Here is a 16,967-nt window from a genome sequence, read left to right on the forward strand (position 1 = left end):
AGGTTGCCTTCCCAGCCTATAGTCCTCAGAATGTCCTTGAATAAAACACAATTCTCAACATTCAGGTTGTGCTTTTTTCTTTTATTGGTCAACAGTTGTATGATTCCATATGTGTAGCATTCTACAAATGACAAAATTATAGAGATGGAGAACTGATTAGTGATTGCCAGAGACTGGGGATGGGTCAGTGGCTATAAGGGGTAGCATGAAGGAGTTCTTTTGTAGTCATCGAACTGTTCTGTATCTTGATTGTGGTGGTGGTCACACACATCCATATGTGTGATGAAATTGCATAGAATTGTGTGCACACACACACACACACAGGAGTGCATATAAAACTGGTGAAAGCTGAATAAAGTCTGTAGAGTGTATCACTATCAATTCCCTGGCTTTGATATTATGTTGTAATTATGTAAGATATTACTATTAGGGAAAGCTGGGTGAAGAGTACAGGGGACCACTCTGTACTACATTTGCAATTTCCTGTGGGTTTATCATTATTTCCAAATTAAAAGTTAAAAAAAAAAGTCCTGTGAGATATTACTATCCCATTCTACAGATGAAAGACCTGAGGCTCACTGAGGTCATAGAGCTCTAAGCAGGAAAGTAAAGATTCGATTCCACTTCTCCTCTGACCCCAGAGTTGCAAGCTTCTCTTCCACCATAGGGCCTTGGTATGGAAAGGGAGATGTCAGAAGCTGGCTCATCCAGTCCCAAATTCCTTCCACTTCGGGCTTCAGAGATTTCTTTGTGGAGCTGTCCAGTGTCTGATCCTGCCAAGGGAGCACATGGAGTATTCATGTCTCCCACCTGGGCAGTGAGAGGCTGTGACTTAGCCAGCTCATTTGTGGGAAAACCCTTTTGGAGGGACTCTACTACACTTCCTTCCCTCCATCATCAAGGTCTTGGTTGAAGGAGAAAGAATGACCCTGAGCACATGCAGTTTGTGCTCAGAGGAGTAAAACACACGTCTTCACCCTCACTTGTCCTTGCTCTCCCTCCCATCTCACTTCATCTAGCTCTGCTGGCACTGGCTAGACTGAGGTTGGGGGAGGTTCTATTGTTACTGAACTCAGGTTCAGCTGCTTGCCCTTCCTGTTGTGAGAGACAGTCCTATGGGTTTGATGACATATGCAGTCATGCTGGAGAAACCCACATGCCAGGACCTGTGGGTGGCCTCCGGCCAATGGTCAGAAAAAGCAGTCAGACAATCTCAAGGAAAGGAATTCTGCCAACAACCCGAGGGAGCTTGGAAGCGGCTCCTTCCTCAGGGTCGCCTCCGGATGAGAACACAGCCCATCCACACCTTGATTGCAGCCTTGTCAGATGCTGGGGAGGAGAGCCAGCTCAGCCATGTCCAGACTTCTAACCTAGAAAACTGCCAGATAATAAATATGTGTTGCTTTAAGCTGTTGTGATTATAGTAAAGAGTTATGGAACAAGAGACAACTAATACAACCTCCAAGGTTCCCAGGGGGCCACCCTAGGAAACAGTGGGGGAGCTAGAGGAGGTGATGACAGTCGCAGCTAGCACTTATGGAGTACTCACTATGTGGCAGGCACTGTATTAAGATTTCATGCAGCTGATTTATTACCCACAACAGTCAATTGTGTTAATTGACCATTGTACAAGGGAGTCCCCTTCTTAAGAGAGGGAGGCAGGCCAACCCATGTTTGGCAGTATACAGCCTCTATTCCTGCCTCTCCAACCCCAGGCAAACAATTCCCAATCAGAAAGCATCTGGTTTCTGCTTTAGAAATTCCAGAATCTGTGGGCCCTTCATCAAGGACTTTTTTCCTTTAGTTACTGACAACTGGATTTTAATATGTGCCATGAAGCCTACTGAATTTTGTGTATCCAGCAGAGATGAATGAGCCTCAAGACATTTCAGAACTCAGCTTCTGCTACATCTTCCCTGAAGAGAAGGTGAGAAATATTAAGACACATTTTTCATTAGAAAAGAGGTTTTATTTAGGTAGATAGGACAGTGCAGAACAAAAACACTGTTTCACTTTTATGTATAGACACAGCAGCCTTGATTTTCAGCCTTTCAACTCTCCTTACACAGAAGTCAGCATGCTCAGAATGTAGGACGTGGACAGCTGACTTATGTGGAAATATGAAATATAACAGTGATAACCACCCAAATGCAGAGCTTTCAAGGTTCTTGGTTTTTTTTAAAGGTCATTTTCTAAGACCGTAATTTGTTCCCATCCTTCAACCTCTGTGGAATAGAAACCAATCATTCTTACCAAATGACATAGCAGAAAGAACATACTTATTTTTCTTTAGAAGTTTTGAAGAAATGCAGTCATTAGAAAGAATTTACGCCTAGAGCACCACATTATAGAATACCATGAAATTGTCATTCTGGTGCTTTAAAAAGAGCCAACTTGTTAAAGAGGAGCAGATGGCTTCAGTTTTTGTAGGAAACGCTTGTGACATTGTGGAATTCTTTTTTTTTTTTTTTTTTTTTTTTTTGCGGTACGAGGGCCTCTCACTGTTGTGGCCTCTCCAGTTGCGGAGCACAGGCTCTGGACGCGCAGGCTCAGCGGCCATGGCTCACGGGCCCAGCCGCTCCGCGGCATGTGGGATCTTCACAGACCGGGGCACAAACCCGTGTCCCCTACATCGGCAGGTGGACTCTCAACCACTGCGCCACCAGGGAAGCCCAGACATTGTGGAATTCTTTCTTCCTCTTCTGGTGGGGCAGGGGGAGGCACTCAAGGCATAAGAAACTTTTATAAATTTCAGGAACTTGAAGAACAATGACTGATCAAACCGCATGCTTTAACTGACAAAGTATTTTTACAGCTAAAGAGAACCCAGAAACAATACATTTCACCTAAAGCAGGCAGGACAAATCAATCATGGATTACTATCTATTATATTCCACAAATGACACAATATCACCTTTGCCAACCTTTTTCGAAGGTTTCACTTTACTTGTGAAAAATAGGGTGAAAATGCCAATGACTGCCCAGAAGGAGCCATTTCATCCCAGTGCCATCAGATGAAACCTCAATTACTCACAATTACACATTTCAACATCCCTTTTCAAGAGGTTATTTTGGGGAATTACCGAGACAAGGACCTTTATAATTTCAATTGCCTTAATCATTGCGAGGCAACACTGAACTTGTATTGAACTTGGAAAGTGATCACAACTTACTCCACAATAAAAAGCTAAAAATCGTCACTACTTACATGCAGAAACCTATTCATTTGCAGAACTACTCCTCTCTCCACCAAGAGGCCAAATGAGCCTCCCCTCCCTTGCAGAGGACCATTTGCCTTTTAAAATCAAATTACAGTTGCCCACAAACTAGGATTTATTATAACAGTGTGTTCATTTATTCAAATATTTACAGAATGCCTACTACACGCCAGCCATTGTTTTTCAGGAGCTTGTGATATAGCAATGGGTAAAAACTCCCACCCTCCTAGATCTTCGATTTATCCTGGAGATAAGCAAAAGAAACCAACACGGACACATTTTAAATGCTGTGCAACAATCCACTTCTAAGAGCTGAACAGTTCTCACAGGGCCAGTGCCCACGGTGCCCTGCCATCCCACCTTAGCTCATTTTTGGAAAGGAGAGGGTACTCAGAACAGGAAGGAAGCTTCCACACATGAAACACAAACATGCAACCAGACCCGCCATACAATGGGACGTTTCTCGCATTCTCCCAGGACGACTACAATAGGACAAAGCATCTTACAGGTCAGGTGTATGCCCTCCCTCCCCACATTCCAGTGAGGCTGGCTGCACAGAGACAATGACTTGGGTTTGGAATAAGATCACTTCTGGTGGCCAGAGAGAGAATAGCAGTCCATGCCAGCTGCCTGATCACTTCAAGCTACTGCTCCCACCCCACTGGCTCTTTTAGTTGACTTTTTCAGTCTGACTCTAGGAAATGATGTCAGTTACTCAAAGGGGACGACAGTTCATTCAAAAGTGTGCAAACGTGGTTTCACTAAGTAAATGTACAGCTGAGACTTACTGTCGAAAGCAGAAGCTTTCCACAGGGGCCACGGGAGCCTCCCTGCTGTGCAGCTCGGTCCCCAGGCATTACAGAACAGCTTCTTAACCTGGGGTGCGTGGACCACAATGACCCTTGAAGGTGTATGTAGTGTTGTGTGTATATCTGAGGAGAGGGTCCATAGCTTTAAAGAATATACTTACAAGGGGGGTTTGTAAACTCCCAAAAGTTTAAGAGCCTCCATATTAGAGGGTCTCTGCCTGGCCCTTGGTGAAATTAAATGTGGAGCTGGACACTGCTGTCAGAACAATCAGTCCCAGCCCCAGCTGTAACGCTGGTGTTACAAGTCTGGTTTAGAGGCCTCGTGGTGGTTTGTTAGGAAGATACAGGCCAGAAACAAAGTCAGTAGCTACTGGCGGTGGTCACTGAGGATCTGTCTGCCCCCTTTTGTAAAGCAATGATGACTCCTCATCCTTGGAAATCTGCCACCTCAAAAGTAGTCCTCCCTCTAAGCCAGCAGTGGATGGAGGAGTTAACTTTCCTAATAACACTTTTTCTCAAGCCCAAATGTATGATCAGACATCCACATCAGACTCTTAGTGCCATGACTATTCATGGACAGCATCATGCACCCCAAGGCTTGGGTTCCCCAAACCCTGCAAGTAAGGTACAAAAGGTGATTGGAGCACTTTCTGTTCAAAATCACCATCTGTGTTATTGTTTTGTTTAAGCTTCAGCCTGGGGGATACGTGGCTAAAGAACCTCTGGGAAGAACTGTAACTAGACTCTCGAAACCATCAGCTACAGAAATGATGGGAAAGAGAAAAACAATATGGTGTCTCCTGAGAACACAGAGCATTTGCTGGGAGTTTTCTGGAAGGGCCTTCAGTGTGGTCACTCTTCCTCTAGATACCTGCCTCTGTCTTCACTGGCTTTTATTAGTCTCTAAACTCCTCAGAGATGAGAACCTGCCTTATTCACATCCTTATAGCCAGTCACTAGCATGATGTCCGGGACATCATAGATGTTATTGGAACTCAGAGAGTAGGGATGGGGGGATGCAGAGGTTAAGGGCTCTAATTAAAGAATTACATGTGACAGGTCTTAGAGAGTCCCTGGTCTCCTAAAATAATGTACCTACTTTTACCACTTCAAACTATAAATTAGGGGCTATCTATAAAGAAGTTGAGGCTTTTTGAAAAAAAAAAAGGATAGCACAGAAAAATATATTTCAGAAAATTTTCAAATTATAAAAAGAAACCAGTGTAGAGAACTGCATATAACATCCCAGATATAGTGATATAAAAATGCAGCAAAATTAATAATTTCGGTTACTGACATTTCTAAGTCACACTATTATTCAATGGTAATGAATATTATGCAGTAAGAATAATTTAAAACACTGATTGCATCCTGGATATTTATCATTAGCTTTCCATCTCAGAAATCATCACAGAAGCACAAAAAAAATCTGCTTTTTTGAATATTCTGAAAGGTGGAGAGCAGCTTATGTAATTAGATTAGGTAAACAACTGTCCCTAAGAGCCATCCATAAACTTTGAAGCTCCTGAGGATTATTCACTAAGCAATGTATTAACTTTCTAAGAATAAAAACAGGGAGGTCCACAGATGTCATTTTAAAGAATTTTGTATAAAATGTAAACATAGTTAGGATCTATTTACATGATCAGAATTGGAAAAAGGTTTTTGATATACTGGGTCAGCCTTAAATGTTTATGAAACAATGCTTGGGTGATACACTATATACCCATTTGTAACATTTATTCTATAATTCCCCATCAATGCTAGAATGTTCTTCCCGAATGGCCTCAATTTTGACATCACACGATTCTAAATTTTTTTTTTCTTTTTTTTTTTTTTTGTGGTACGCGGGCCTCTCACTGTTGTGGCCTCTCCCATTGCGAAGCACAGGCTCCAGACGCGCAGGCTCAGCGGCCATGGCTCACGGGCCCAGCCGCTCCGCGGCATGTGGGATCTTCCTGGACCGGGGCACGAACCCGTGTCTCCTGCATCGGCAGGCGCACACGATTCTAAATTTAAACGAATTTTTAAAAGATGTTCTTAAATATAAATAAACTGTGAAGTTGTTCTGGCTCCAAGCACACCCATGTGGCAGATGACATTTATACGTTCTGATCGTAATAGGCAAAATGTCCTTCACTTTAAGCCTTCTGTGTTCTGTGAATTTGTTTAAGTAACATCCTGTCTCAAATGCTTTTGACTACAGAGGACTTCCCTGCAGACAACCTCTTCCAAAGTGATTGGATTAACTTGTTCTGTATGTTCAGCTTTCCCCACTGGGCTCTTTCAGAAGCATTCTCTCCTGTATGGAAGTCACAATATCCTTTCGATGCTATCTTATTAACAAAGTTCTCAGCCAGAGCAGCACTTGGGTCCGCTGCCCTTTGCAGCCGAGGGCATCACATAGTGGTTAGAAGACCTCAGTTGGTCAAGGTTGACAGGTAGCAGGGTCCAGAGCCTGGTGTACGAGAGTCGAGTCTCCGGCAATTCTTCCAATGTAGGATACTGCCAGGAGCAGATCCACCTATGGGTCCACAGTCAGCAAGTGAATACTTTTCTCATCCAACGGTCACTAGGACACGGACAAGATTCATATTAAATTATACCCGGACATGTTTATTATTATTTCATAAAACAAAACAAAAAATACTCCCAAAGTCCTTGCTTTCCAGTAGCTCTGAGGCTCGTTGCACCACCTGTACATGAAGGTGTTTTTCTCTGAGGCACTAAAAGGTCTGTTACTCTTACTAGGATTAGTCTTTCCACTTTCCGTCTGACGATGACGTACACATCTACGTTTGCTGTGGCTTACTTGTCTCCACGTTGTCTCGTAGGAATTGCATGAACCATCCTCCACAACATTTTGTTGACCATCGTTTTCACCAGGGACTCAGTAAGACATACTCAGTATCTCTGCTGAGAACCATCTACTGCGAACCAGCTGGGTACCTGCCAGAGGTTCTTCAGCCAAAATGAATCCCATGTTGCCCAGGTTGCTGATCTGAAGTTCACGGGAAAAAATCAACAGCAAGAAGTATCCAGAAGTCTCTGTCGAGCATTCTGCTCTCCATTATTTATTTTCGTTCCATTGTGTACATTCAAATCTGTCAAAATGGAAAACAAGTATTTATGACAGAAGTCCTTCAGCAGGACCCGTCGGCACTAATTAACTTCTGCTATAAATCTACCTCCTGGTCTTTGCCTTACCCAGTTAAAATCAGCCTCATTGCAGAGCAGCTGAAGTTGGGTCAGGGCAACAGTTAAATCAATAAACTCTCAGCCCCTTTTGTAAGCGATGGAGAATGACAGACAAGACGATCAGCAGTATAGGAAGAAAAGCCAGTAAAGCAAGATAAAAATTAGCAAGAATGACATCAGAGAAGAATGCTTGAGCAAGAGATGGAGTATGAGAAAGACAGAGAATGAGGAGAAGGAAGACAGCACAGTCCAGAGAAAGCACAGATGCTTTCCTTTGGAAATTTGGGGCAGCACCAAAGCTTTCCCCTCTCTCTCCCAGCACTGAGGGGTTTCACCTAAAACCACACCAGGAAAAAAACCAATGGTGGGCAGGGGTAAAGACTGTCTGTCATTCATAAAAGGCGGCTGCAGAGCTGCTCTGTGGGCTTCTGCAGCTTCCACCCTGAGAGCTAAGCCTACCTTTGAGATCTGCCGTCTGGTCCCCCTGCTCCTCTGCCATCATCTCCACGGGCTCAGGATTTTTGCCATCAACCACGTCCATCTTGATCATGCCAAGGTTTGTCAGAAGAAGCATGGGGTCAATGCCCTGACAACTGCTTTTAATATTCTCCAGAACCTTAAGACACTTGTACGACTTGAGTTCACTAATATTCTCCTCCAAGAAAAGAATGTAGAGGCTCAAGTCGTTGTACCCTTCTGACTTGAAATGCAGAACATCAAAAGTGGGCAGGATTTCATACACTTTGAGAACATCCGTCTTCTGTCGGAATGGAACAAACAGCGTGTAGACCACCAGGGGAGCCAGCACGACATACACCACGAGGTTGATGAAACTGAGCAACTGGAAGATGCCGACGGCAATGAGTTTGCACTGGAACCGATCGGGGACAGAGCTGTCATTTTTCAGGATGCCAGATTTGATGTTGCAGATGAACTCATCCGAGAGGGAGGAGAGGCTAAAGTAATAGCCCAGGTAGACGCCTGCTAACAGTATAATGCTGAGTGACAGCACCCGACAGCTGATGTACTTGACAATTAAAGTTTTGGAGTTTTTCTTTGTCTTTAAGTACTGCTCCACAATTGGGTACTTGAAGTGGCTTTCCGATATCTCCCACAAACTGAAAAGAAACACATAAAAATAAGTTAAACCCTTAACCAAGACTGTCAAATAGAAACACATTCAACAGTATCACACCGAAAATCTCCAATGCCTTCCCTCCCGTACTTCTCTACCTGTAACTTCACTAGAGTACCAGGGAATAAAATAAGCTCTTTTTAAAAAAAAAAAAAAAAAAAAGAAGGAAAAGCAATAATAAAACACTTTCCCCCCTTAATATTTTAAGGAAGGTCTAGTTCATTAAATGTTCTACTTGCAAATTCTTAGAACAACTCCGGGCACCTAGTGAATGTTAAATGTTTGTTAAATAAATTTGCTAGTTCTTATTCTGCTGCTGTTTTTTTAACCTATATTTACCATTCAAATGTCTAGAATAAGGTAAAGAAAATCGTTCTAGCCTAACCAGAACACATATGCCTCCTAGAGGCGAGCAGCAGAAGGCTAACAGCTGTGTGGGCGTGGGTTTAGCCTGCGGGCCCACAGACCGGGTCCAGGTCCCAGGTCTCCCACCTAAAGCTATAAGACAGTGTTTTTACCTAGAAAAAAAAAGGGGGGGGGGATAAATAAATGCCATTATCTGTAATGATGTTTTGAGGATGAGATAATGTAATTTAGAAAACTCAAGTGTCTGAGCTATTAATATTACTGCTATTGTCAATCACAAAAACCAGAGCAAGAATGTGAAAAAAGCAAGGCGCTGTCTACTTGTTCCCCATTTCCCTCACATCTGTTCTCTGTGCTCAGGGGCCTCATAATCCTCTGTGCTTCTCCATGAAGGGGTAGGCCAAAGCAACCAGCGCTGCATTTGAGAACATGAGACAGTGATGCTTCACTCCATAAGGGAAGGACTCTTGATGTGACGACAGGTGCTGGGGCAGACAGGTGAGGGTGAGATTTGGGGCAGTGGGCCTTCCTGGCTCCCAAAGGGGGTCACCAGGCGGATGACAGTTCCCCATGTACTGGTGGTGAGAACCCTAAGCCCAGATGGGCAGGAGAAGGGCTGCTAACTCATATCCCAAATCCTGATGGGTCAGCTGCTGGGGGCTAAGTTACCTTTGCCCCAGGTTCTCATTAACTTCTCGAGCTGGGCAGGCACCGTCTCTCAAGTCAAGGTCACGCACGCTCTTTGCAGCTCTAATTGCGCGGTTGTAAACTTTGTCAAGTTCTTCCATGATAAATTTCAAATCTGAGCAAAGATGAGGAACAGCTGCGAAACGCCAGAACAGGGAGGGAAGGTACAGCAGGATCGCCACCAGCAACAGGATGTAGGGGAAAAACTGAAAAATAAGAGCGCGAATCACGGGATCAACAGACCACCCCCTGAAGTAACCATGCTAAGCACTGCTAGCGGTTTTCTCATTCTGACACAAAAGTGCATGCCCACATCGCTTGTGAAAGTCAGGCTCCTTACCCAATAACTACTTCTTATGGCTAAATTCACCTGTCCCGGTAATACGTGACACTGGTAACTACCTTTCCCCTCCACTTCGATAGACTTTAATTTGAAATCATTGGCAGCTAGCTACATGGTGACACATGGTGTCTCCTCCCTAATTACAGAAGGAAACAAAAAAAATAAAATTATTCCCCTGTCCTTTAGAATAATCCCTTGACAAAACTGCAAATAAGGAACATGTAAATGTCACAGTGGCCTCTGGGTTCTTCTTTTTTTTTTTTTTTTTTAATTGCTATGGTTTTAGGAGGTGACTAAGGCTTTCAGAACTCTGTTTTTTTCCTCTCTGGAATTTGGGAGAATGACAGAAATGCATAACGTTGCTCAAAACAAATTAGAAAAATGTTGGCTTCAGTGATCCTGTAATCACCCCATGAAATAGCTGAAATAAGCAGGTAAAATTCACAAAATGCAGAACGGACTTCCATAGTGGACAGACCGTGAGGACGACCCAACATCCTCATTTTACAGCCAGATAATCTCAAGCCTGGAGAAGCCAACCACAATGGGTGACAGTCATGAGGGGAGCAACCCGATCTAGATGTACATTCAAAACAAATGAGAGGGGATTCAGGAGTCAGAGAGAGCAAAGAGCATCCAGTAACCAGGTCTGCAGGGCAGTAAGGAAAGGCTTAGCCTCAGAGAAGACGCAGGAAGCTGCAGCCAGAACAGATCTGAAATTAAACTCAGCTTAGTGGTCTTTGCAGAGAGGTTGCTGAGCCTCTGACCTCAGTTTCCCTATCTATCAAATGGTCGCGTAATACAGGTGTTATAAAGATTAAATTAGATAATTTATGAAAAATGCTTTGCAAGGTGCCTGGCACATCGTAGGCACTAAAACACAGCAGCTAAAACCAACGGAAAGGCTACTGAATGGGCATGTTATCTTCAATCCTCACAATGACCCTGGCAAAGCCGATGCCGATGGCCTCACTTTGCAAAGAGGACGCCCAGAGCAGTTTCTGGCCACAGAGCACAAAGCTGATGATAGAGACAGAATATGAAGCTTGACCTTTCTGATCCCAGAACCATGCCTCTTTCACCATAATACACTGCAAATTATTTTACTTCTCTGGAAAACTCCTCCCTACCTTTGGATTGGTCTCTCTCCACAGCTGCTCAGAGCTGTAACAGGAAGAGGCTATGATGGCCTTGAGTTGACACAAAACTCCCACCCCGACCTCTCTGGGAGCCGGCAGCAGACCAAGTAAGAGCGTGACTCTCACTATAGATCAGATGTACAGAAAAGTTGCAAAGATGGTCCAGCGCGTTCTCGAATAACCCTCATCCAGTTTTCCCCTCTGTTGACATCGGACATCTCCATGGCACACTTGTCAAGATGAAGGAACCATCGTTGGCACATTACCATGAGCTACATTTCAGGCTTTTATTTGGATTTCTCCAGTGTTCCCATTATTGTCTTCTTTCTGTCTCAAGATCCCATCCAGGGTATGCAGTGCATTTTGTTGTCACGTCTCCCTAGACACCTTGGTTCTGTGACAGCTCCTCAGTCTTTCCTTGTTTTTCATGAAGAATAACGTTTTAAAATGCATAAAATAACACATGAATTCGCAAAGGAAATGGATGATGTTGATATACAGCTGTCACAACATCAAAAGACAAATTTGTATGTGCGTCTTTGTCAACACATTTAATGGGATCTAACAGATGGTCCAACAACACAGTAACTCTGAAGTGATGAAGAGTAAAAATTACTCTAAGATAGCTGTGATTTCTGTTGGTGACAGTCTCAAATGGCACTAATACCACTATAGATTCTTGCCTACTTACATACATATTTTTTAATGTTAAGTTTCAGCTTGAAGTACATAAAAAATAAAGCTGCCCTGTGTTTTCTTATCCTAGTTCGTGGACTTCCTGATGCTATCATGGAGCCCACTTTAGGAATCCCTGCCCCAAGGGCAAGAGAAATAGCACAAATGGCTCAGAAACTCCGCAAAGCCCTCACCAACGCAGCTGCTTCCCTTTGGGGTTCTGGCATGGGATGGGGTCCTCAAAACTATTAATCCAATTTGCAAAGAGCTGCTACACAATGACACACACAACAGGCTGTGATTAGCTGCATTTTGGCTACATAATTCATAGCTGGCTACACTGAAACGCAGTGTTCCTTCAACCCTAGTCACTCTGAAGGGTGCTCATTAGTATAAAAATTTAATTGCGTGACGTAGAGTTTGTGCTGCTTCCATAACTGAAAGAACCAGACATTTCCTTTGGGAATCACAGAGGGAACACTATTTCTAACTTGGGGCTGTGGAATATGTGTATAAGTCACTTTTCGTTCAAAGCTATTTGAATAATAGCATTTTATCTCGAACTGTTCTTGTGAAGTAGGAAGTGACTGTTTACAGTCTGTAGCAATTTTTCTAACATGCCAACGGTGTAATAATTAGCACCAATGAACAGTTCAACACAGCTCACTGCAATTTGAAAAATGAATGTTTAAAGGTATTACGTGAATGTTTAAAGGTGTTTGCTTTCTTCTAAAATATCCTTGTACCTTGATCACCTCTAGGGGAACGTAGTTGAATGCCCTGTTTCTTAGTTTTTCTCCATAGTTAAACCTCTTTTTTCTTTTTCATCAAAAACAAAAAGGTGATTTGCAGTGAATCTGCAGCAAGATGGCTTTAAAATGAATTCGAATGAAATCAGAATCCAAAAAAAGCATTAAGTTAGAGTCTTTAAAACCCTTTTGTCCAAATAAGGAACATGGAAAAACTACCGAGCTTTATGAGTACATCTGCTGGATGGGAACAGCTTTGCTTCTAAGCTCTGTCTACTCCCAATTAGTTCTGAGATGCTTGGCGTCTTTCAAAGCTATGATTGCATGATCCTGTACGATGCCCATGTTAGTTAGTGCTGAGCTATTCCAAAGTTGGTGAAGCTTCTCATAGCGAGGTGAAACCAAGAACTTGGTACACTTTTCAGTCTCTGAAAAGAGACTGAAAAGTCTCTTTTTTTAATCTGCCTTAAAATCTTGTTTTGTTTCTGGAAAGGGTTGTAGTTAGAACAACAGACCCTCCAGACGGCAGGGACCTTGGAGGGGATCCGTCCCAGCCCCCCTCCATGTTCAAATCCCCTCTAGCTCATCTAAGGCAAAGGAGCATCCAGTTAGGACTGAGCGACTCCTCCCGTGAAATGGATGTGATCATGTCTTATGGGATTAAATGCAGATGGGTAAATTCATTCAAAAACATCTCCTGGGCACTTGCCAGGTACCAGGCAGTGGGCTGGGAGCATGGCCCCAAAGAGGAAGTGCACAGTTTGCCCCAGGACCACACAGGTCAGGTGGGAATACCAGCTAATAATTAAATAATCAAAACATAAAAGTGATGATCACAAAATATGTAGTACTGAGGGAACAGAGATGTCCTTGGGGAGGTGAGGGAAGGCTTTGTAAAAGAGGTAATGTCTGAGCTATGTCTTAAAGTACAGTGAGGCAAAACAACAACAAAGAATCCATAAAGCACTATTACGGGGACTTCCCTGGTGGCGCATTGGTTAAGAATCCGCCTGCCAATGCAGGCGACATGGGTTCGAGCCCTAGTCCGGGAAGATCCCACATGCCGCCGAGCATCTAAGCCCATGCACCACAACTACTGAGCCTGAGCTCTAGAGCCTGTGAGCCACAACTACTGAGCCCATGTGCCACAATTACTGAAGCCCGCGGACCTAGAGCCCACGCTCCACAACAAGAGAAGCCACTGCAGTGAGAAGCCCGCACACCACAACGAAGAGTAGCCCCCGCTCGCCGCAACTAGAGAAGGCCCACGCACAGCAACAAAGACCCAATGCAGCCAAAAAAAACCACACAAAAAACCACTATTATGTTAACACTCAGCTCTCTGTGGCCCTTCAGACATCCTCTTTCCTCTGTCTAGAATTCTTTCTCCTTGTCTACCTGGTGAATTCTCACCCATCCCGGGCACCAAAGTAAATGAGCAAGCCCACAGCTGAGGAAGTAGTAAGAGCTGAGGCTGGAAGGGTGTGTAGTAGGTTGGAAAACTCATGTCCACCCCGAACCTCAGAACACGACACTGTTTGGACACAGAGTTTTTGCAGATGTAACTAGCGAAGATGAGGTCATACTAACTTAAGGTGGGCCCTAATCCAGTGACTGGTATCCCTCTAAGCACACAGAGACACACAGGGGAGACGCCACGTGAAGACAGAGGCAGAGACTGGAGCGATGTATCTACAAGGCAAGGAACGCCAAGGATTGCGGGCCACCACCAGAAACCAGCAGAGAGGCGTGCAGTGGACCCTCCGCTCTGAGCCCCATAGAAGGAACCGACTCTGCTGACATCCTGACTTCCAAATCTAGGAGAGAAGACATTTCTGTTCTTTCAAGCTACTGAGTTTGTGGTCATTTGTCACGGCAGTCCTAGGACACTCATACAAAGGGGAAGCAGGGACCCAATTGTGAAGCTCCCACAGTATGGGAAGCCGCCGGTGGAGGGCATGCTGGGAGTTTATTTTAGAAAGATTATTACAGCTGTGGAGAAAGGAAGACACTGGAGAGGAGAGATGAGGCAGGAGCTTACTGCAGCAAAGAGGGGGTAAGTGATAAGCACTAAGGCAGCAGCAGTGGGGAGAGGAAGACAGACTTGAGACTCCACAGAGGGGGAAACACACCTTCCAGTGCCCAGCTGGAAGTGATGGATGGAAAAGGGGAAGAACTAAGGCTAATCCTGGGTTTCTGGCTTACATGAGGGCATGGGTGCTGGTACCAGTAGTTGAAATAAAGAAACAAGGAGGAAAAGATTCACAGCAGAGGGGAGTGAGGCAGATCTGAGAAGATGAGAGTCTGAACGCGAGATACCTGTAGTTAAGGCAGGGGTGGTGGAGGTGTAGTGAAGGCACTGCCCTGGTGGAGGTGTGTCATACCTAACTAAAAAAAAGAAGACAACCTGGCCGTCCTCGCAACTCTGGATTTGGTAGCTTATAGATGGTCAAAGCCAAGAACATGGCTGGGATCGTCCAAGGAGAACACGGAGAAGAAGACAAGAGAACCAGGGAGGACATGAGACCCTAACGTTTAAGGGTCAGTTAGCAGGAAGCAGGTAAACCAAGAACAAATTCCATAGGGGAAGCGATATATAAGGATTCGTGAAAGATGTGGGTTCTTGAATGCATGTTGTTTGGATAGTGATGCATTTAAAGATAACCTCAATTATGGGAAGTCCAATGAGTGAAGAGCTCCCCAGAAAGGCTGATGCATTCCATGGGCAGTTTACAAAGGAGAGAGAATTAAGGGGGTATGTCATTCTATTCTGCACTCAAGGGAAGACACCCAAGGCAGCAGGCTTCGTGCTGGGTGACATTCTGAAAGGGACCTAAAGGGAGGAGAGACCTGTAAAAGAGACGATGGCAAGCAGAGCATTTGTATGTGAAAGAAGAAAAGACTCCTGTCAATAGAATTAGAACCAAGTTACAAGCAAAGAAAAACCTTCCTAAAGATCTGTACGAATATGATATGGACTATCCTATAAGGCAGGGAGCTCTCTTTCACTGGATCATCTGGGAGGGCTTCAGAGCTCTAGATCAGGGATGGGCAAACCTTTTCCCGCAAAGGGCCAGACGGGAAATGCCTGTGAGCCATATGGCCTCTGTCACAACTAGGCAACTCAGTCATAGTATAAAAGCTGACACAGGTAATAACGTGTAAATGAATGGGCATGGCTGTATTCCAATAAAACTATCTGCAGAAATGGGTGATGGGCTGGATTTGGCTGGAGCATATATGTCAGTTTGCCAGCCCCTGCCCTGGATCTTTGCTTTGCAAAGAGTGGTCCACAGACAAGCACCCTCAGTATCACCTGGGAGCTTGTTAGAAATGCAGAATGCAGGTCCCCATCAGACCTGCTGGATCTGAGTCTATATTTCAATAAGATCTCCAGGTGATCTGCATGCACACAGAGTTTGGGAAACACTGGTTTAGATGAGTGGTGTCTACACTGGAACCCAAGCTGGCCCAGCAGAAGCAGACACTCCTAAAAAGTAGATAAAAAACCACATTCCTGGCTTTAACCCCACAGGTTCCAACTTGTGTTCTGGATGGGGCCTAGGACCCTGTGTTTTCACACAGATAATGCTAAGGTTTGAAAAACTCTGGTCTGGAAGCCTCAGAGAACCCCTGCAACTAAGTTTCTGTGAATCCACTTAAAGGAAATATAGCAAGATTTGACAACTCTGTTAATTTTATTTTCTTGTTGTTTTTTGTTTTTGTTTTTCAGTCAAAAACTGGCTTTTCTGTTTCAGAAAGAAATCTTGCCTAACAGTTGCCTACTTTATAAACTTGAACAAAGAGACCAGAACACCCAAAAAAGGCCAGTTGTCAGACAGTCCTAGAGTGCCACCTGCTGGCCCCTTGAATGCACCCATATTTCCACCAGAGATGACTCCTCAAGGGATACTAGAGGCTACTAGAAATAAAGGGAGTGGGAGAGAAAGGGAGGAGAAACAGGGCAGGAGAAATGAAAGAAGTAGGTGGGGAGGGATGACAGCATGAATTATACCACTGCCATAAACTACACCAATACATACTTCAATATTACACTGAGTAACTTCTTTGGGGGGAATTTGGGTCTCCTGGTTTTAACTCTGGCATCAGGAGTGCGTTGAGAAGTGTTCACATAAACCCTGTGCCTCTAACCCCCTCATTGTGAGCACCAGTCAGAATGCTCCTAGAGACCTAAGTCTGGTTCTGATCAGGACCTGCAAGCTACCTCATTCCTCTCCTCCCTTCCATATGTGTGTTGTGATCACCCACTGTGGACTGTGCATTGTTCTCGGGGTACAGTGATGAACCAGACATGTCATGGTCTCCGCCTGCATGGAACTTAGAGTCTTGGAAATAAAGAATCAATTAAGGAGAATTAAGGCAAGGAATGACCATCTCCCAGGGTGATTCCAGGAAAAGTACAGGCTGCTCTGGGAATACACACCCAAGCAACACAGACCTGGGTGGAGTGCAGCTGATATTCTGCTTCGCCAGTGGCCCATTTCTAGGATCTCAATGTCTGAGGCAGGGCATGTAGTCTACTGTCTACACAGCAGGCCCACAGTTTTATTCCTGGAAGCTTCCATTGACCCACCTGGCCCTTGAAGCAGTCTGAACTGGCAACAACCCTCAGTCTAGAGGTTTAGAG

The 16,967-nt window shown here is 44.4% G+C and overlaps 1 protein-coding gene across 1 annotated transcript in view; it reads right to left on the minus strand.

Moving 5' to 3' along the window:
- Positions 1-1,961: 1,961 nt before the first annotated feature.
- The window catches only part of PANX1 (pannexin 1), a 38,958-nt gene continuing 23,952 nt past the window's right edge, over positions 1,962-16,967 (minus strand). Inside the window, exons 3-5 of the mRNA XM_082629212.1 lie at positions 9,396-9,619; positions 7,685-8,343; positions 1,962-7,131 (exon numbers count right to left, since the gene is read on the minus strand). Of these exons, the coding sequence (XP_082485338.1) occupies positions 7,049-7,131; positions 7,685-8,343; positions 9,396-9,619 (966 nt within the window). The 3' untranslated portion in view covers positions 1,962-7,048. The remainder of the gene's footprint in view (positions 7,132-7,684; positions 8,344-9,395; positions 9,620-16,967) is intronic.

The sequence above is a fragment of the Mesoplodon mirus genome, assembly GCF_964341445.2.
Source record: "Mesoplodon mirus genome assembly, chromosome: 7".
NCBI lineage: Eukaryota > Metazoa > Chordata > Mammalia > Artiodactyla > Ziphiidae > Mesoplodon > Mesoplodon mirus.